The 21,628-nt window shown below is 35.8% G+C and overlaps 1 protein-coding gene across 2 annotated transcripts in view; it reads right to left on the bottom strand.

Moving 5' to 3' along the window:
• LOC150085147 (uncharacterized) overlaps positions 1–21,628 on the bottom strand; it is a 307,492-nt gene that overhangs the window by 40,035 nt on the left and 245,829 nt on the right. For both annotated transcript variants that reach the window (XM_090373892.1, XM_090373893.1), the window contains 3 exons: positions 20,160–20,300; positions 14,587–14,747; positions 8,284–8,382 (listed from right to left, as the gene is read on the bottom strand). In XM_090373892.1, coding sequence (XP_090230018.1) covers positions 8,284–8,382; positions 14,587–14,747; positions 20,160–20,300 — 401 coding nt within the window. The remainder of the gene's footprint in view (positions 1–8,283; positions 8,383–14,586; positions 14,748–20,159; positions 20,301–21,628) is intronic.

Here is a 21,628-nt window from a genome sequence, read left to right as displayed (position 1 = left end):
CACCCCAGGTGCCTTCCTTATGTTTAACTTCAACAATTTCTCCTCCACTTTGATCTCAGTTATTACAAAATCACTTAGCTCCCTGTTAGCGTTTGATAAACTTCTGGCACTCTGCTCATTGAATAACTCCTCATGTGTGAATGTAGATGCAAAATATTTTCTTATGAAACCCTTAAATTCTGATTCTCACTATATTACTTAAATTAAAGTAATTTAAGTAATATAGTGAGATTACTTAAATTAATCTCACTATATTACTTAGTTTATTTGTAATAAACTAAGTAATATAGTGAGAACTTGCTAATTGGATTAACTGGGGAGAGAGGTCATCCAGATTAAGCAATAATCCAGATTAGTGAAGCAAAAGATAGCCCTAAAAGACAAAAAAAACTTGGAACACAAAATAACCTTATCATGTCTGATAATAATAATTCTACCATGTTCCAATTAACACATCATGTGATTACTGAAGGACACATCTTTCTTCTTAATGAGGCCAAAATCCTCAGGCATTCAACATAATTATACAAAATTACTGATAGTTGAAACTCTTGAAATAAAACTTCATGAAAACTCGATTAATGTTCGTCGCCACTTTCTCATTTTGGACTTCTGGTTGTTTATACACATGCACCAGGGAAGTAGTTAATCTGTTCTTTTAAATACCGTGCACATTATGCTTGTATACTATCTGTGAACACGACACTTCAGTCAAAAAAGCTTCACCAGCTTTAAGGATCATATTTTATTTGTACTTTTATTTGTTCTGAATATTTTATTTTATGATGCTAATGTCTTTTTGTGAACTCGTTTGGATTTATTATATAGTTCTGAATGTTGTGGCTGGGGCCATCAATCATTGATACCAGATGTCTTAGATTGCCTGTTTTCAGGTGCTGAAAAATTCATTTAAGTAATTTCATATAATTTTAATTTAAGTAATATAGTGAGAATCAGAAGTGAAGTGTTTCATAAGAAAATACTGAGGTAAGTCTCTTCAATTAATTTGATAAAGATCTAATGTACACACTTAGAAATAAACATCATCTACACACTTAGAAATAAACATCATCTACACATTTAGAAATAAAATGCAAAGATAACAAGTACTTTAAAATGTAGAATATAACCTAACTGAGCCTGTTTCACAATGAAAATGCTATCCTAAATGCTTATGCTTCAATGAATCACCAAAGAAACCAGCATCATGATGTCTAATTTTTAAAATTAGTGCATTTAGAAAACAGCTGCCATTGGATATTCAAACTTGGAATGTTCCCAGACTACAATTCTAATATAATTTGTTGTTAGTATTAGCCATATAGTGCAAGGAAGCCACAAGCTTTTGCTGCACTGGAAAAAAAAAAAAAAAAGTGGAAGCAAAAGCAGGCAAACAAATACAAATTATGTGCTTCCTTTCTAACACAGTAACAATTCAGTTGACGTTTCAATTTCTTTACACTGTCAGCCTCAACAACCTGTTGAGGCAACTTGCTCCAGTAATCAAAAACTCACTGACTAAAAGAAAACTTCCTGCAATCTAGTCTAAACCTCTTCCCCTGGAATTTGAATTTATGGCCCGTAGAGCTGGAATTCTTTATAGCAGTGGAAATTACACCTTTATTCATTTTACTAACCCCTCTAAGAGACTTATAAACCTCAATCAGGTCTCCTCTTAGGCATTTGGTTGCCAAGCTCTGTAACCCATATAATTGAAGTCTTTCCTCATACAGTCATCAATTTGCCAATCTCACCACACAAGCTGCCCATCTTTCGGCCCATTTAAGAAGCTCAATGTCTTTTATTTGGATGAGATCTCCAAATGCGGTCTTGCAATTGGCTTATACAATGGGATCATGACTTGCTTACCTCGACAGGATATTGTCTGATAATTCATTGATAGAATAGCTCAATGTCTTTTACCTGGACAGAGTACTTCAAATGAAATCTTACAATCGCCTTAAACAGTGGGATTATGACTTCCCTATCTCGACAAGATATTGTTTGATAAATCAAAAATAGGACACTAGGCTTCCCTGGTGTTAATGCTGCTCTCAGAAAACTTCATATCTGCCTGTATCATAACTTCACATTCCTTTCTTTCTCTACTCTTTTTAATTCAACATCCACCAAGTCTTATTCTGCCTTTGCTATTCCCAAAGTGATGGACATTGCATTTTGCTGCATTAAAACATAGCTGCCACTTTTCTGACTAGATCATTCTTGAAGCCTGTTCAAGTCATCATGAAGGAGCACTGCTTAGGATGATCATTAACAGCTTTCCCAACCTTTACATCGTCTGCAAATTCTGACATCACACACTTTATCCCCTTGTCAATATTATTTGTGAAAATCAGAAACAACAGTGGTCTAAGAACCAATCCTGGGGGACACTATTTCTGACATTACACCAATCTAAAGAATATCCACTAATAACAGCCCTATGCCTTCTCTCCTGCAGCCATCCTGCAATATTTCCAGTAATCCCAACTTGTTTCAGCTTATACAGTAACCTCTCACAAAGTCAAATGCCTTGCTAAAACCCAAATAAATTATGTTGAAATTGCTACCCACATCCAGCTCACAAGTGTATCAAAATAGCTTAAAGAAGATAAAAATGAGTAAGGTGTGTATGACCTTTCCATGTTCTTGCAGGCATGACATCATCTTTACAGTTCAAACAGAAACTGGATGGCCAAGACTAAAGATTCGTTTGATCTGAAGGAGTTTGTGTCTTGTTGATTTTGCCAGATGGTTTGTCAGTGATTTTTACTGACAAAAATGCATAACTCGGGACCCAACAAAATTTTACTATTTTCAGTAAATTCTGAATATAATCAATTAGGTAATTGCAATGTTTCCTTTGTTGTTGTAAAGTTAGAATGGTAGTAAGAGGGTCAGCAAATACGACACTATGAGTAAGCCAGTGCAACTGTATAGCTCCCAAAGTCATTTATACTGCATGCAGTTCAACAGAAAAGATGCTATAATCAAAAGGTAATTGACTGGAGGTTACGGAGAATAGAAGAACAACCACAGCATCAACACGATGGTCAGTTTTGGAGCCATGTGAATATAAGGTTCATATTTTACAATGAGAGATTTATGAAGCTGTTTCATATTCTGTTAAGAAAGAGTAGTCCCCCAATCTTGAAAGGACAGAAAGCTTACAGAGGAGCGGTGGAGTTAGTAATGCCTATTTTAGAAAGATTTATCTTCCAATTACCAAGTAATGTTAACAGAAGAGATTGCTTCTACAGGTATGGGATACACTTAAATAGAAAGGGTGCAAGAATGTTTGCTGATGCTATCGAGGCAGTGTTAGGTGGGTCGGAAAACTGCTAGATTGGGGGGAGACAAAGACCAATAGATTGACAGTAGCCACTGGCAGAGGTGAAAGAGATTCTTGCACTGCTTCTATTGGAATGAGCCGCAGCCTGGAAAATAAGATGCAGGATAGTTCAGAGACTGCTGGGAATCATTGAGGTACAAATAAACAGATAGGTTGTGTTAGGGTAGCTAAGAAAAAGAACAGGTGCATGTATACTTGCGTGTACACCAATGCTAGGAGTTTAGTAAATAAATTTGATGAATTTGAGGTATTGCTGAAAACATCAAAGGCAGATATTGTGGGGATTTCAGAGATGTGGTGTCACACAGATATAAGGAATGCAGAACTGGAATTTGGGGAGTACAATGTCTACAGAAAGGATAGACAGGGAGGAGGGGTTATGCTATTAGTTAAGAAATACATAAAATCCAAGGAAGTGAAGCCAGTCGACATTGCTGGACAGTGCAGTGTCGAGTCAGTTTGGTGTGACATAAGCATTGGGAGATCAAAATTGAGAGTAGGAGTGTGCTATAGGCCTAATGACTCTGATGAGTATAATAAGAAACTGTACAGGGAAATAGAGTGGGCCAGTAAATCAGAGAGTCTTATAATGGGTGATTTTAATTTCCCAGATATCGACTGGAATTTGGGGGCTGGTCACTCACACACTAGCAAGGCTTTTGTGGATTTATTGGATGATTGTTTTCTACATCAGCATGTTCGGGAGGCAACTAGAGGGAGTAATACTCTTGATTTGATTATCAGTAGTGATTCTTCATGCATTAAGAATCTGCAGGTAAATGAACCACTAGGTGGCAGTGATCACAGTGTGCTGAAGTGGGATTTACTCAAAGAGGTGACTACGATTAGGGGTAAAGGGAAGGGTTATTGCTTTCGTAAAGGTGACTACGATGGACTGAGACAGTATTTAAATTCTATACAGTGGGACCAACTGATGATGTTACCAACAGCAAATTCAAAATGGGAAGCATTCAAAGAACTTATCTTGGAAGCTACCAGGCTTTACATACCAACTAAGAAATATTGTTCAAGGTTTAGGCCTAAGTGGATTTCAGATGAACTAATGAGACATATGGCAGAGAAGAAAAATGCATGGGATACATACAAATTAACACGTGACACAGAAGCCTATGATAGATACAAGTTGATCTGTAACCAAGTTACAAAGGAGGTTATGCAGGCGAAGGCAGATTACGAGAAATCTTTGGCAAGGGATGCGAAGAAAAACAGCAAGGATTTCTTTACTTATATAAACTCTAGAAGGAAGGGGATGAATCAGATTGGTCCACTTGATATCGATGGGTCAACTGTTGATGATCCTGCTCAGGTAGCTAAGAAACTGAATGAATATTTTGCATCGACATTCACACATAAGGAGTTATTCAGCGAGGGGAATGCCAGAGGTGTATTCAACTCTGGCAGTAAGCTAGAGAATCTTGTAATAACTGAGAGCAAAGTGGAGGAGAAATTGTTGAAGATAAATACAAGAAAGGCACCTGGGCTGGATGGCATCTATCCAGTTATATTAAAGGAGGCAGCAAAGGAAGTAAGCAAACTCTTAGCCATAATTATGAGAGCTTCCTTGGACACAGGGGAAGTATCCATGGACTGGAGATGTGCAAATGTGACCCCAATTCACAAAGGAGGATCAAAGGGCGACACAAATAATTATAGACCTGTTAGTTCAACTTCTGTTCCTGGAAAATTAATGGAGGCACTGGTTAAAGAAGCACTGCAGGATCATCTAGACAAGACTTCAGTCATAGCTCAGACACAGCATGGTTTTGTTAAGGGGAAGTCTTGCCTGACCAATTTGATTGGATACTATCATGCAGTCACAAAAGAGCTGGATGCAGGAAATAACTTTGATATTATATACTTGGATCTTAGAAAGGCTTTTGATACTGTTGCACATGGAAGACTGCTGCACAAATTGGAGCAGTGTGGCACTGGAGGCAAACTGCTGCTATGGATAAAGGGGTGGTTGAGGGGGAGAAGACAGAGAGTGGTAATCAATGGACACTGCTCATCGTGGACTAATGTTATTAGTGGAGTCCCTCAGGGTTCAGTATTGGGTTCATTATTGTTTTCTGTATTTATAAATGATATTGATGATGTTATATCAAGCTTAATGTCCAAGTTCGCAGACGATACGAAGGTTGGCAGGGTTGTCAAGGACACTACTGACACTATGCTACTGCAACAGGATCTGGAAAGGTTGAGCAGATGGGCTTCGAGGTGGCAAATGAAGTTTAACATTGGCAAATGTAAAGTACTACATATGGGAAACAGCAACCCAGAGCAACGTATCAACTCTGTGGTACTACACTGACAGTGGTAGAGAATGAAAGGGACCTGGAGGTGGTTGTGCAGGCAGATATGAAGTTTTCTGAGCAGTGCAGACAGGCTGCAAGAGTAGCTCATGGTGTATTGTCGATGATATATAGGAATTTTTCTAGCAGGGATAAGGAGGTGATTATTCCCTTGTATAAGGCAATGGTCAGGCCACACCTAGAGTACTGTATACAGGTCTGGAGGTCTCACTTCAAGAAGGATGTAGAGATGCTGGAATGAGTACAGAGAAGGGCAACAAGATTAGTGAATGGAACAAAGGGGTGCTCTTATGAAGAAAGGCTTAAGTTTTGCAAATTACAATGTCTGGAGACTAGGCACCGGCGAGGTGATCTGATAGAGGTGTATAAAGCCTTGAATGGTTTGAGCATGCTCAATGCTGATGGGATTCTTCCTCTTGCTCAGAATAATCACCTGAGAGGGCATAAATTGAAATTGAGAAAAGACAGATGTAGGATAGATGTGAGGAAATTTGCCTTTAGCCAGCGGGTGGTTGGTTGGTGGAATAGACTTCCATTCCTTGTCGTGGAAGTTGATATCTTAAATAAGTTTAAGGCTCAGCTGGACAGGTATTTCGAACGAACAGAGGGGTGAAGTGGAAGTGGTTATTTTTTATTTATTTATTTATTTATTTTTATTATTTTTTTTTTTTTTGGCTGATGCTGCATAAGCTTGCTTTCTTGCATCAAATGCCTCTACTAATGCTAATGAACGAAGAAATTCCAGCCGGTTGACTTACTGATGGATAAAGCATACAAGTTCTGCGAATCTGGAGTAAATACATACCTTCAAGCTGAATGCATGGGCGGACTTTTAAATTTTGATAACATAATTTAGTAGCAAAATTTTTCATCATATAGAGAGTGAAGGGGCTGTGAGCTTCAGCATAAAGAACTGGATAGGAGACGTGCAGTAGACTCCAAAAGCAATGTATAGGCCACTGTGACGAATAGGGTCTAACCACCTCAAGTTCTGGGTTTAGCAGAGTTGTAAACTGGAGATGCATTTTTTTTTTTTTTTGGTAGTTGTTGGCGCATCGGCTTCTGTGGCCATAGTGCACCTCCCAAGGTTTTTTTTTTTTTTTTATCCAAGCCCGTGGCGGGATCTGGAGATGCATAATCTAACCATGATCTTACTATTGCATAATATAAGTAGTGTATGATGTTCAGCATCCCATAATTAGTTGATTATACTTTCAAGATTTCTTTTCTTGAAACAGGTGGTTTTAAGCTGTTTACTATGGTCAACAAAGGTTAATTTTTTTTTATTTAAGGTTAAGCCAAGAAATCAGACAGCAGGCACAACAGTATGGCATGATCACCCAGTTAGATTCTTAGGTCATGTTGTTCCAGATTGTTTGGTCTGTAGAATTGTCTGTTTCTCAAGCTGCAAAACACCAGAATAACTTGGGACACACACAATCTCTGCCTGAAATGAGAGAGAGAGAGAGAGAGAGAGAGAGAGAGAGAGAGAGAGAGAGAGAGAGAGAGAGAGAGAGAGAGAGAGAGAGAGAGAGAGAGAGAGAGAGAGAGAGAGAGAGAGAGAGAGAGAGAGAGAGTGAGTGAGTGAGTGAGTGAGTGAGTGAGTGAGTGAGTGAGTGAGTGAGTGAGTGAGTGAGTGAGTGAGTGAGTGAGAGAGAGAGAGAGAGAGAGAGGAGAGAGAGAGAGAGAGAGAGAGAGAGAGAGAGAGAGAGAGAGAGAGAGAGAGAGAGAGAGAGAGAGAGAGTGAGAAGAGAGAGAGAGAGAGAGAGAGAGAGAGAGAGAGAGAGAGAGAGAGAAATTCTAGCAACAGAATCACATTCTATTGCCAGAATTACAGATTGCTTTGGACTGAAGGGGGTACAGTGATGAAGTGGAAAGCTGCATCATTAAAATCAATATTCCCTAGACTGGTGTTACTGAAATATTCCTGAATTTTAATTTTAATTTGAACTGCTAGTTGAACTGGTCTGATTCTGATATGGGTGGCTTTAAACAGAAAGGTCTGATTGTGTATGGACAGATATCACACATGAGCAATTCTTTATTGTGGAGAGCTGCCAGCAGGATGGGCTAACTGCAGATGTCAGTTGCAAGTCTTGAATAGCCACCCAAATGTGATATCCCTACTGTGGAGGAAATTGCAAGCAGTGTATTCTGCAGAGCTGTATAAGATCAACGAAGGGTTATAACACTAGCAGCTTATTCATTTTTCATCTTTCTCTATCATTTAGCTCTACCAAATGATAGAGAAAAATAACAACAAGCACCTCTTCATGCATCTTTTTTGTATTATAAATGGCAACTGCAGTCCCTTGATCATTGTGAAAATGCAGCAAAAATCTCCAAGATAGATTACCTTATCTATAAATATTAAGTCTTAAATAGTGGGCTATTAGGGACCTTAGGAACAAAATTAAACTAAACTGAACAAGAACAGCAGAAACTGCAAAGTTTTGTGATTGGCCCAATTATAGAACATGCCCCAGTTAGTAATAAGATGGCTATATGAGAGACAACTGTTTGCCCCAAATGAAAGGTTTTTATAAAAACCTTATCTTCTGAAAAAAAAAACTGACTTGATTAAAATACAATACTTACCTTGCTAGGATTAGGAATGTACACTGTTGGCATGTCAAACCCGCATTTATTAAGTGATGGCCGTTTGCACAATTCCTGTACAATCTGCATTAACACTTTCTAAAGGGGAAAAAAAAAAAAAAAAAAAAACCCATACTATTTTATGGATAACTGATAAGAAAATTCTGTACATAGATTTAAAATAAATATATATCTTAACATTTCTTTAACAAGATCTTCTGGTATACATATGTTTCCCTAATTTTACAAAAGAATAGATTTATGTTGCCCAACATATCTAATTAATTTTCTTAGTATGAAACAAAAAGCAAGACATTAACATTTATTTCAGTCTGTGCAAACTTCATCACTAGAGCAGGAATGCCAAAAACTTATGCTTACAGACATGCTGTTGTACAATGGTCATCAATTTAGAGTAAAATAGTGCACTTTAAAATTTTATTCTTAATTATAACACTATACTGGATAAATAAATATCTTTAGTAATAGTAGTAGCAGCAGTCATGTTATAAAAAAAAAAAAAAAACCCCAATTTCTTAAATACCTTAAGTATAGATGAAAAAGTTAATGTAAATCATTAAAGTAAGTGAAATTGCTTAGTTTTTGTTACATCTCATATTGTGAACACCTTGACAACAAATTGCCTGCTATTGCACTACCTCAAAAAGCACTTCCCCAGTAGAAAAGACTAATGTTACTTATTCTCAGCAGATACCACCACCTAGACGGCACCGTTTCAAAGCTTGTTGGCCTCTCATCGGTGAGTGAGTGAGTAGGCACCCAAGTGATACAATGGGTGACAACTCAGTTACGAAGTTTAACTTTACGATATGAGAGATGCCAGACGGTATACAACAGTAATGTACAAAAAAGGATTTAAGGCTGAAAGCCCCAAATTACAAGAAATTTACTAGATTAATAAGTTAGTGCAAAGCATCATTTCAGTTCGTAGTAAATCACCAAAGTGGGTGAAATGGCATCATTTTTGTTACCTTAAGTATTTATGTATTTGAGAAATACTTTTTAAGGAAAAATCAGGGCTTCTTAATTCTGATAATTGCAAAATATCAGGGTTATGAAGTGTACAAAACTAAAAAAAAAATAAAATAAAACAACTCAGATATGGAAATATGGAATCATAAAAACATTTTAATGGTGATACACAATTAAAAAAATAACCAAAAAAATTCACAAATTTCCCACCAATAAAAAGAAATTCACCCAGTTTGTATTCTACCTTCAACTATACCAAACTGTTTAGATGAGCCACTTTAGTATTAGTACTAGAATGGTGTGTAATGCAAGGAAGGAGACCTTTTCTGTATTTGCAAAAAAAAAAAAAAAAACCCTCCATTAACATTAGCAATATGATGCAAGAAAGCAAGCTTATTTAGCATCAGCAAAAAAAAAAAAAAAAAACCATCCAGTTTCAGCCATCCATTCACTCCAAACATTTGTCTAGTTTAGCCTTGAATTTAGTTAAGCTATCAACTTCCACAATGGCAGATGGAAGTTTGTTCCAGCAATCACCCACCTGCTGGCTCAAGACAATTTTTTTCCACACAGCTATTCTACAACATTCTTTCATCAATTTGAATTTATGTCCCCTCAGGTGCAGAATATGAGCAAGAGGAAGAATCCCATCAGCACTGAGCTTGCTCAAACCATTATACACCTCAATCAATTTGAGGTGTATAATTGCCTTATACATCTGAATCAATTTGCACTGCCTCGTTTCCAAGAAGAGGTAATTCAATTCTGCATAGGACTTGTACCACAGCCACTTTAATAATTTATCAATTTATCCTGATGATCTAAAATATGCTACTCAAAGAAACACGAGATCCAGCTTTTTGTTATTCCTAAGATTTTGTATTTGTGCTCCCTGAATATTCTCTCTCCCCCTTCCCCTCGCTCTTCCTGTCATCAATGAGAGTATCCCCCCCCCCTTCTATTCATTATATACCTCACTCATGTTCTCCCTAAGGTTTTTAACTGCCAAGGTTTGCAGTCCATACTTTCTAAACAGTTTCTCAGAGGGAAGAGTAAATAGTTTATACTGTTCATTACACTCCATGGTAAACTTCTAGGTGTATCTAGTGCTGCATTCGTGGGTGGATTCCAACCAGCGATGGATCTTGAAATTGAATGCATTACCAATAATTTGAACATCATTTGGCTGGAATCAAGTCCCCCTGTCATTAGTGCACAGCTATCACTGATTGGTTAAAATTGGCATTCTCAATGGAGCTAATGTGGCCTTTCTGTTTCCTATCTTTCAGACAAATCCCCCTTAATCCAGTGACGGCTCTTCCCTGTAATCCCAGTTTATACATGGGGAACATATCAAAAGCTTTACTATAATCTAGATCTATAATGTCAAAGCTGTTTCTAGCACAACCAAAACTTCTCTTCCTCGAATCAGTGCTGCACTTCTTCAGGATTCCATTCTTATTTGGGTGTACTGTTTTTGTGTCCTTATCCACATAATCTATGATTTCGGCCACCACAGAAGAAATTACTCTTCAGACCTTTTCCACCACTTCTTCAGGTCCTTTACAGTTCACAGCGACATCAGCATAGCTTTTCAAAAGCTGGAGATCAGGTGTTTGTAGGCAGAAGAGAAACAGGAGACTTTTTGGCCAGAAGGGGAAAAAAAAAAAAAAAAAACACACCTGAAGATTTTTTAATGCCCACACTGCATTAGAAATTAAATATTACTGACACATTTTATATTAAAATACAGCCATAGGATTTTTACCAGTACAATAAACTTTTACTCATGAGCTTACCTAACATTTTTTTTTACCAGTGGATTTCTGTTTGGATTGTCTTTTAGATATTAACTGATTCTGACTGCTTCAAGAAAGATACTTTGCACCTCCTCAGAAAGTTTGAGTCAAAGTTTTATTTATTAATAACAACATTGCTGTCTTGACTTGGCTGTCAAGAGCATTTCCAAAACAACACCAGAAAGAGAATATCTTAATTCAGTTTTTAAATTACAGACTAAACAAACTGATTGCTTAGTCTGGAATTTAAGACCCAGTTCAAGTTTATCATGATTATTGATGATAAAATATAATTATTCTTATAATTAAAAGAAATATTAGAAAGGATAAACTTCAGAAAGCACAACCAACAAAAAAAAAGAGTGGGGGGGGGATAGACATACAAGTGTAGATGAGCATCATTCATTTTCTGTGATAGCAAGCTGAATGCAAAACATCACTGAATATTCTCTGACACTTAGCAATGCTATGAAAGATTATCAAAATGCCAAGAATGACTTGGGATAAACTTGTTATATTTCATGTTTCCTTGTGCACTTTGTCAGTTCCCCAAGCAAGGACCACTACTGTACATAATATCTTTCGTTTTTTTCATAACAGTGTCTGGTAGGAGCTCACACTGAAATTGACAGAACTGATCTTCAAACTATCTATTTCTTTATATTCAGCAATACTGAGCAACAGTAGTGGAAACTCCACCCCCCCCACCAAAATCAATTTGTTTTAATTTGGTTCAAAACACTTGGTTCTCCAAATAGGGGTTCACTGGATAAGAATGGTTTCCAAATACAATTATATTTAAGTAGAAGTTAAATAACATTTAACTTAATACTTCATATAACCCAGTTTGGCACTTGCTATGTGTGAACTCTGCAGCTAGCAGACTTTTGCCTGCTGTAAGGAAACACACTTTGGTTTTAAGAATTCGTAATACAAAGTCAGCTGGCTACCAAATTTATTCATAAAGTCATACACCTTCTGCTACAAGTGATTGTATCAGCATACAAATCACCCCAATAGTAGCAGAAGGTGTATGACTTTATGAATAAATTTGTTAAATTGTACTGTATGTATAAAACTGCTTGTTATAGTTCTACAGCTGTCTTACAGCAATGAATGCTGTAAAACAGATGTTTCCCAATCATGGCATGCATGCCCATTCCTTAGCCAGCAAGATCAATTTGATGGCAAAGGATTTTTTTTTTTTTTTTCATTTGCTGTTACACTATTTTAAATGCAAGGTCTACATGTTCACCCAAAAACTCAAAATTCAAGAAAAATAATTAGAATCCTAGTGGAAATGATGTGTCATCAATGGGGAATATGCACTTAAGACTGGAAGAGTATATGTATTGAGAGGGATTTTGACTTGAAGAGGTCATTTTCAAAAATTAAAATGCTCTTTTTTTTCATACTTTAATCTAGCATTTTAATTTCTTAAATAAAACATTTAATAAGTTTTTATAACCAACTGTTTCTCTGCCACACCTCATACAAAACTGACTGCACTAGTCTGGACTGCGGTGGCTTACCGACAAACACAATGCCAAATTTTCCACAATAAACTTACAATTTATTCTTCCCAATATATGATGTATAATGGCTTCAACTTTTTAGTATATTATTTTTAATCTATATAATATCGGTGTTTAGATACACCATAGATAACTCTTAATAAACTACAAAGTAGTTGTTGTAGGCATCATTTGCTGTTTCTCATATTGTGCTCTGCCTTCACGACGAGTTGCCATGATATTGCACTACTTCAAATAAGTAACTCTTCACTAATAGAGAAGACTATTGTTACTTATTCTCAGTTGAGTACCACCACCCAGACAGCACTGTTTCACGGCTATTGGCCGATCATCAGTGGGTGGGCAGGTACCCTGGTAATGCAGACATGACGACCCAGTTGTGAAGTTAATCACACAATATGAGAGATGCCAAGAGGTGTAGATGTCAATATTTAAAATAAATAAATGCACAAGGCATAATACTTTAAGAGTTTGGTATCTATATAATATCGGTGTTTAGATACACCATAGATAACTCTTAATAAACTACAAAGTAGTTGTTGTAGGCATCATTTGCTGTTTCTCATATTGTGCTCTGCCTTCACGACGAGTTGCCATGATATTGCACTACTTCAAATAAGTAACTCTTCACTAATAGAGAAGACTATTGTTACTTATTCTCAGTTGAGTACCACCACCCAGACAGCACTGTTTCACGGCTATTGGCCGATCATCAGTGGGTGGGCAGGTACCCTGGTAATGCAGACATGACGACCCAGTTGTGAAGTTAATCACACAATATGAGAGATGCCAAGAGGTGTAGATGTCAATATTTAAAATAAATAAATGCACAAGGCATAATACTTTAAGAGTTTGGTATCTATATAATATCGGTGTTTAGATACACCATAGATAACTCTTAATAAACTACAAAGTAGTTGTTGTAGGCATCATTTGCTGTTTCTCATATTGTGCTCTGCCTTCACGACGAGTTGCCATGATATTGCACTACTTCAAATAAGTAACTCTTCACTAATAGAGTGGCAACTCGTCGGAAGGCAGAGCACAATATGAGAAACAGCAAATGATGCCTACAACAACTACTTTGTAGTTTATTAAGAGTTATCTATGGTGTATCTAAACACCGATATTATATAGATACCAAACTCTTAAAGTATTATGCCTTGTGCATTTATTTATTTTAAATATTGACATCTACACCTCTTGGCATCTCTCATATTGTGTGATTAACTTCACAACTGGGTCGTCATGTCTGCATTACCAGGGTACCTGCCCACCCACTGATGATCGGCCAATAGCCGTGAAACAGTGCTGTCTGGGTGGTGGTACTCAACTGAGAATAAGTAACAATAGTCTTCTCTATTAGTGAAGAGTTACTTATTTGAAGTAGTGCAATATCATGGCAACTCGTCGTGAAGGCAGAGCACAATATGAGAAACAGCAAATGATGCCTACAACAACTACTTTGTAGTTTATTAAGAGTTATCTATGGTGTATCTAAACACCGATATTATATAGATACCAAACTCTTAAAGTATTATGCCTTGTGCATTTATTTATTTTAAATATTGACATCTACACCTCTTGGCATCTCTCATATTGTGTGATTAACTTCACAACTGGGTCGTCATGTCTGCATTACCAGGGTACCTGCCCACCCACTGATGATCGGCCAATAGCCGTGAAACAGTGCTGTCTGGGTGGTGGTACTCAACTGAGAATAAGTAACAATAGTCTTCTCTATTAGTGAAGAGTTACTTATTTGAAGTAGTGCAATATCATGGCAACTCGTCGTGAAGGCAGAGCACAATATGAGAAACAGCAAATGATGCCTACAACAACTACTTTGTAGTTTATTAAGAGTTATCTATGGTGTATCTAAACACCGATATTATATAGATACCAAACTCTTAAAGTATTATGCCTTGTGCATTTATTTATTTTAAATTATTTTTAATCTAAAGATAAAGAATTACCTGACGATCACTTTCATGACCAGCTTCATCAGCTTTACTAAGGTACATTCTAATGTGTTCGCTATGCTTTGAATTCAACTGTTCTACTAAATTTAATGTTCTTTTGCATAGGGCTTGTCCAATAGGATCAAAGAACACAAATATTAAGTCAGCTATATCACCTGAAAAAAATTAAGAAATGAGGTATTAAAATATAATGTCACAATAGAAATGAAAAAATACTAGAATGTACTAATCTTTAAAGCTAAAATATGAAATGCATTCAAGTCATGAGGTCTCTAAACTGAATTTAAAAAAAAAAAACTATAGTATATTATTGCAACAGCTTCAAAAATGATAGGAAGTTAGTTTAGAATGCTGTCAGAAGACAGCAGCACAATACAATACATCGATTGCAGCATTACAAACAGTGTGATTTGTTTGTAATATTTAAAATGGCAGTCTTGTCCCTAAGAACATGTATAGTGATCCAGCTTTTTCTTTTAATGGGGGGGGGGGAACTCCTATTGAAACTCATCAGGAAATGTCAGCTGTTTCTCATCACATTACTGATGTTGTAATCTTGTGAATTTCCATAACTGGATGCAAATGTTTCACAATGGATGGGAATCCTGCAAAAACAAAGACCTCAAACCACTATTACCATAAACAACATCCACTGGGTGGAGGAAACTGTTTTAGGTAGGAAATCAACAGTAGATGAAAGTACAATAACTATAGGAATTCTGCTGCCTCTGCGCATACTAATTGTCATGAAGATCTCAAAATGAGCAGCCAGGTGGATTCCATAGCAGCTTTCTCAGGGAAAAAAAAAAAAAGGGGGGGGGTGAAGAGTACTCACTTGAGTACTCTTCTCCTCAATTGCAAAGATGAGATAGATAAGACATGGATTCCACTATTTAATACTGAAACTAAGCATTGGTTCACCCAATGGAAGCAAACTGAGTCACCAGTCTAAAAAATTTTATGTTGCTGCAAGTGTGGAGAAAATGATGGTTGCTATTTTCTGGAATGCTGATGGAATAATCCTTAAACACTGTTCCCAAAGCACTACAGTAGAGCAAACTTGTATGAAGAGATTCTGAAGGGGGGGGGGAAACAACATCCACATGGATTGAACAACATTTCATTCCATCAGGATAATGCTCTGTCCCATTGTGTTGCTAAGTTGCATATTTTTTTTTTTATTTTTTTTTTTTTACTGAAAACAAACTGAGGTTATCCCACATCCTCCATACTTACCTGACAACTGCTGACTTTTAGTTGTTTTTAATGATGAAGGATGCACTTCATGGCAAAACTTTTCCTAGCTGACAAATGGCTGCTTCGGCTATTCACCAGTGGGCTAAATATATCTCCAAACAAACCTTTAGGTGGCTTTCACACAGCCTGGAAGAAAAGGTGTGAAAAATGTGTTCCTTTTAAGAGGTTATGTAGAAAACAGACTTGTTTCATTTCTGTATCTTATGTATTTTATGAAAAATAACTTTAGAGACTTTAAAACCTGAATGCACCTCATAGTCATTGAGCACAACATTACAGTACAATTAATTTAGTAGTATTCGTTATATCAGGTGTTCTAAATTGCAACAATCAAAAAACTGGAATGGCCTGAAATCTGGACATTTTTCAGATTTTGCTTTTGTTGTGTGTGAGTGAGTGAGAGAGAGAAAGAGAGAGTGCACCATTTCAATCTGATACAAAACTTATTCTCTGAACATCACTGACAAAAATTGGTGCTTTGAATTTGATTAAAGTTAAATAACATTTTGCCTACAGCCAGAAGGTGGTTGACTGTTGGAACATTGGCGCTTCCGTAGCCAGGTGGGAAGGAGCAGCAGTGCGTAGCACACACTTCTTGATTAGACCGGGGTTCGAGCCCGTCACCACCAAATACGGAGGATGCGGAAAGGTCAGGGAATGACCACCGCATATTCCAGGAGCAATATGGCCTTAGTTGCTAATACTCCTAAAAAAAAAAATAACAAATAACAACAACTGGAACAATCTTTCTTTCTTACATCATTTGCTGCTACTAATACAAATATTTAACTTAAACACATCTGAAAACTGCATCAGTAGTAGTGTGTCTATACATTTATTTTTGGCTAGCAACACTTTCAACTGTCATAAATAAACACTACGGTCTTACAACAGAAAGTCTGCTGACCACCAAACAAATCCCACATTTTATTAAATTTATTTATTTTTTTGAAAAACTGCATTTGCACATGGTGAAATATGTGACAATCAGTTCATCATCTGGCAATCTAATGGCATTCTTGATGTTTCTCTGTACTCCTTTCTCATTGGTCTTTAATAATTGTTGTTGACAAAGAGGGTGGCCTTAATTAAATTATTAAAAAGCAGCACCACTGTGTTCTGCAGAACCCAGGAGGTTCTAAAGGAATCTCAGGGGTAAAAATGTTTTTTTATCAATTTTTTTTATTTAATTTGTAAAAGTATACGCATATATTACTGTTTTTTTAACATATATTGATATCGGGACCATAAAGTGGTGAAAAAGCAATGATCTAGCCCAGTGCTTCTCAACTTTTACGGCATACTACAATTACTATTATACTCATATATATTTATATAAATTATAAATAAAAAATTATATATAAAAATTATAAATAATATATATACAGTTATACATATACTCACAAACTGGAAGTTACTTCTGTTGGGTATGTTTAATAATACACTTATTTGTTTTTAATGATTTTAATGTTGCTTTTCTGAACATACAAATGGAATTACATGAAATTTAAAAGAATTTTTAAAAAGAAATTTAAAAGAAAATATATAAAAAAATTAACATAATTATATAAAAACAAAAAAAAATATATACAATTATAACATTTTAATCAGTGAGACAGTTGGGTTTGATGAGAGGCAGTTTATTAATATGAGGATTCATTGTTGATAGGCTCTCTCTCTCTCTCTCTTTTAGTTTAATCTCGTTTAAAACGGAAACACTGTTTCACACAAGTAGGAAGTGGAAAACGACAATAAAATTCTAATTGCCTTTTCCGAAATTTGCGGAAATTCATTTTGAATTTTGATACAAAATTTGCTAATATTAGTGTTATTAAAGTGAATTTCCAATGACTGGTCACTACAGATCTCAGCCAATTCTGCTTCCTCTTGCAAATTAAGTTCTAACATTGGAAGTTTTCTTGTTACAAATGGGTCTCTTACCCACAAATATTTTTTGGTATCAAGGGATGGGAAGTAATGCTCAATTTTTGTCTTTAACAGTGCTAATGTTTTGCTTATTACATTAATTATTTTAGTATAATTTGTTTTGGCAGTCAAGGGAAACATTTCTAATTTTATTTTCATTTACATATTTTTTCCTTATACTCAACTTTTCTTTAAAGCGAACAACTTGTCAGTAGAAGTGAGTAAATTTTTCTCTGAGCCTTGCATCCTGATATTTAATTTATTTAGCTGTGCAAATAAATCTGCTAGAAAAGCTAATTTATAGTACCAAATTTCATCACTTAAATAATCACAAAATTCTGATTGCTCTAGTGAAAAAAAAAAAAAAAAAAAAAAAAGGAAAAAAAAAAGAGTATTTCCTCATGCAACTCGTCCATTTCCTTTTGACAGCCACCAAACCTCAACTATGCATTATTAAAGAAAAATTATCAGACTCTAGTTCCTCACATAATTTTTCAAAAATACGTATTTTTTGTGGTCAAGTTTTGATATTATTGACCATTTTAATCGCTTGATCAAGTGCAAGTTTTAAATCAGGTAAGACTGTCTTCGCTACTAGAACTTCTCTGTGTATAAAACAGGTTGTAATAATATTTGAATTGTGCCATTTTACTAAGTTTACAAATCCTTTTAATGCTCCTGTCATCGTGGGAGCACCGTCAATACAAATGCCAGCGCACGGCTTCCATAATATACCACACTTTTGGAAATAATTATTCATTACTTAGAAAATGTCTTGGCAGATTATTCTTTCAGTGAGTTCTTTACAAAAAAAAAAAAAAAAAAAAGGATGATTAATAATTGTGTCATTTTTGATAAACCTGACAAATGCTATTAACTGGGCTTTCCCAAGTAATATCTGTAGAATTATCTACTTGCAATGCAAACAGTTGCCCAAAATTATTAATATGTTGACCAACTTATTCTTCAATATCATCGGACATTTCTTTTATGAGGCTGATAATTGTGTTGTTCGAAAGTGGTACTGTCATTCCTCACTCCCCCCCCACCCCAAGAGGGAACTTGTATGAATTTAGAAAATTTTTAGATATGACCAATGCTGGATGAGATATATTCAGTTACTAACAGTCCCACCAGCAAGAAGGTGTAAAGTATTATTTTCTTGAAAAATAACCATAATCTGCTGAAATTCAACAAACTAATACAAGTGGGGGCGAAGATAAAGAAAGCTAACATGAGAAACGTCTGATAATCTACGTGGAAAATTAGTTTCCCCGATATGGCACTCTAGCGCTACTCGCTCGGTAAACAGACAGTAGGTGTTATCGGTCTGGAGCAAAGTCGAGAATGATACATTGATGACAGGTAGGCATGGCAAACAATACGCTGATTGGTGCACGAACACAACACACAATAACATCGGTTTAGTATCACTTTAGTAGCACTAATGGTAACTTGCCCTAATGAACGCTTTCCATGATGGTGAAAAAAGGTCAGGTTACCTCCACTTGAATTCCATAGGAGCTTGAACTCCTCCTGAAATGGAGGGGGTAACCTAATGTTTTTTCTTTAGAATCATGGGTGAACTAGCGCATAAATTGTTTATTAACAAAATATTAATTTTTTATTACTGTACTTTTATTTTTAAGGCCATGTTAAGAAATATAATGAAAAATAAAGAAAGAAACCTTTTCCTTTTTTCGTAACCAAACCTGAATCAACGGTATAGTAAAACACTCATGAACTCCAAAAATCTGCTTTTAATAATGAGAAAAAAACATAATGAAGAACATAAAAATGAACAGAACGAAACTTTTATTAATTTAGTTTTCATCAAAAAATCAACCAACATTTTATTTTCCTTACAAATTTCTTCCATCTTTAAAAGATTCATCGCTACTATTACCTGTTTACAGTTCATCACAAAACTATTATGCACCATTCTTTACTCCTAAATACACATTATAATGGCAACCAATGACTACACAGTAGCTTGTCGTCTGTTGTGCCCACCACCAATCATTTCATCGCTTGCCACGCCTACCTGTCAATCAATATATCCTCGATTTTGGCTCCAGACCGATAACACCTACCATCTGTTTACCAAGCGAGCAGCACTAGAGAAACAAATTTTCCACGCAAGTTATCCAACGTTTCTTGTCATTCTCGTGTTGGCTTTCTTTACCTTAGCCCAAATGGGATCTGAATATCAGTGTTTCAGGGTGTTTTAGACTCCAAAGTGGCAATTTTAGTGATTATTACTGGAAGAATATCTGTAATAACCTCTTTCACTAAAAAATAAAAAAATGGAATAATTAATTTAAGCATATATGTATATAATATTATGTTTTCATACATGTATATCAGAATACACATAACCTTACCAAGAAATAATATTGCTTTATTCACATCAAATGGATACTTCATGTCACCATCTACAAGTCCTGGGGTATCAATGAACGTTACCAAACTGAACTTTTTCTGTTTGGAGGTAGAAATTTCAGTAGCCAAGTAATCAACAAGACCTGAAATATTCAACTATTTTAGTTGTTTAAACACACACACACACACACACACACAAATAAATAAATAAATAATAAAATACCGAAGATATTAATGCATGATGCAAAGTTATATTTTGATAATCTTATTTTTAATAATAAAAATGTTATTAAATTCAGACACAATACATACAGAATTTTTATCTACCTTAGCACAAACCCTTCTTTTGGAATAGAGAGGGACTTTCATTAATAAATTTTTTTTAACACACACACACACACAATGGGTGTTTCTGAAAGGTCTCAACCTGCACACTTTAAGAGCATATTCTACTGATCATAGGGATGAAAAAATTCATATGGATGTAAATCCAGAAATGCATCTCTTTCAAATTACAGCCAGTTTTCTTTTCTTCATAAGGTTAAATTACAATCAAATTAAATTAAATTTTTTTATAGAATGGCCCAATATAGCCAAATGGTCAAGCATAAGTGCAGAAGCAAGTCCTAGTGGTTGTGCTGGAGTATAAACTTTTTTTTTTTAAATAAGTGACTGATAAGAGCTTTTCTTTAAATCGCCATCAGAGCAGCTGTTCAAAATGACCTCCATGATCAGCAATATACATCAAATGTTTAGGCAATCTTCTCAACTGCCAAATTGGCTTGAATATACCCAGAGACCAAGCTGTTTGACAATTGTCTATGATCCAACTTGTGCATTACTAACTGGGGTAGTGTAAACAAGAGCCTTGAGATGTGGTATGCCCTTAAGAAATCCAGGAGATTCAAACTGAGAGCTGGAAGGCTATGCAGTCATAAGCGGTTGGATACTTGTGATCCCAGATTGCCTGAGCTATTTAGTGGTTCTTTCCTTCACTTTTCTATTTGCTTTGCATACTTGTTTTCCGAGAAATAATCTATTAGGATTATCCGAGGGATTTGTTCAACATTTCTTTCTATCCTTGCTCTCTTCTTTTTTCCTACTTTAATTATCTAATTATCATCTTTCACCCTTCCCCATCCTCATGTTGATTCCTTTCCTAATACCATATACTCTACACATTCCACACCGCCATTCTTCATACTTACATGTTTGAACTAATGCCAAGGCCCCCACTGCAGGATGGACTTTATGATCCAATTATTGCAACTTTTTAGCAGTAAAGTATATATTGTCATCTATCTATCTGTCATAATTGGCATTACTACTTTCGCTCTATTCTTTGACTTCTCTACCACTAAACAGTGACTGCTTAATTCCTCTCCATACATTATACATTTACACCTATGAGAGGGCACTGAATCTCTTTAAAAGTTACAGCTGTCAGTTACAGGCTCCGCAAAAACGATAA

The sequence above is a fragment of the Mastigoproctus giganteus genome, chromosome 5 (assembly GCF_048544385.1).
Source record: "Mastigoproctus giganteus isolate SK-2022 chromosome 5, ASM4854438v1, whole genome shotgun sequence".
Lineage (NCBI taxonomy): Eukaryota > Metazoa > Arthropoda > Arachnida > Uropygi > Thelyphonidae > Mastigoproctus > Mastigoproctus giganteus.
This window is presented reverse-complemented; position numbering and strand designations above follow the sequence as displayed.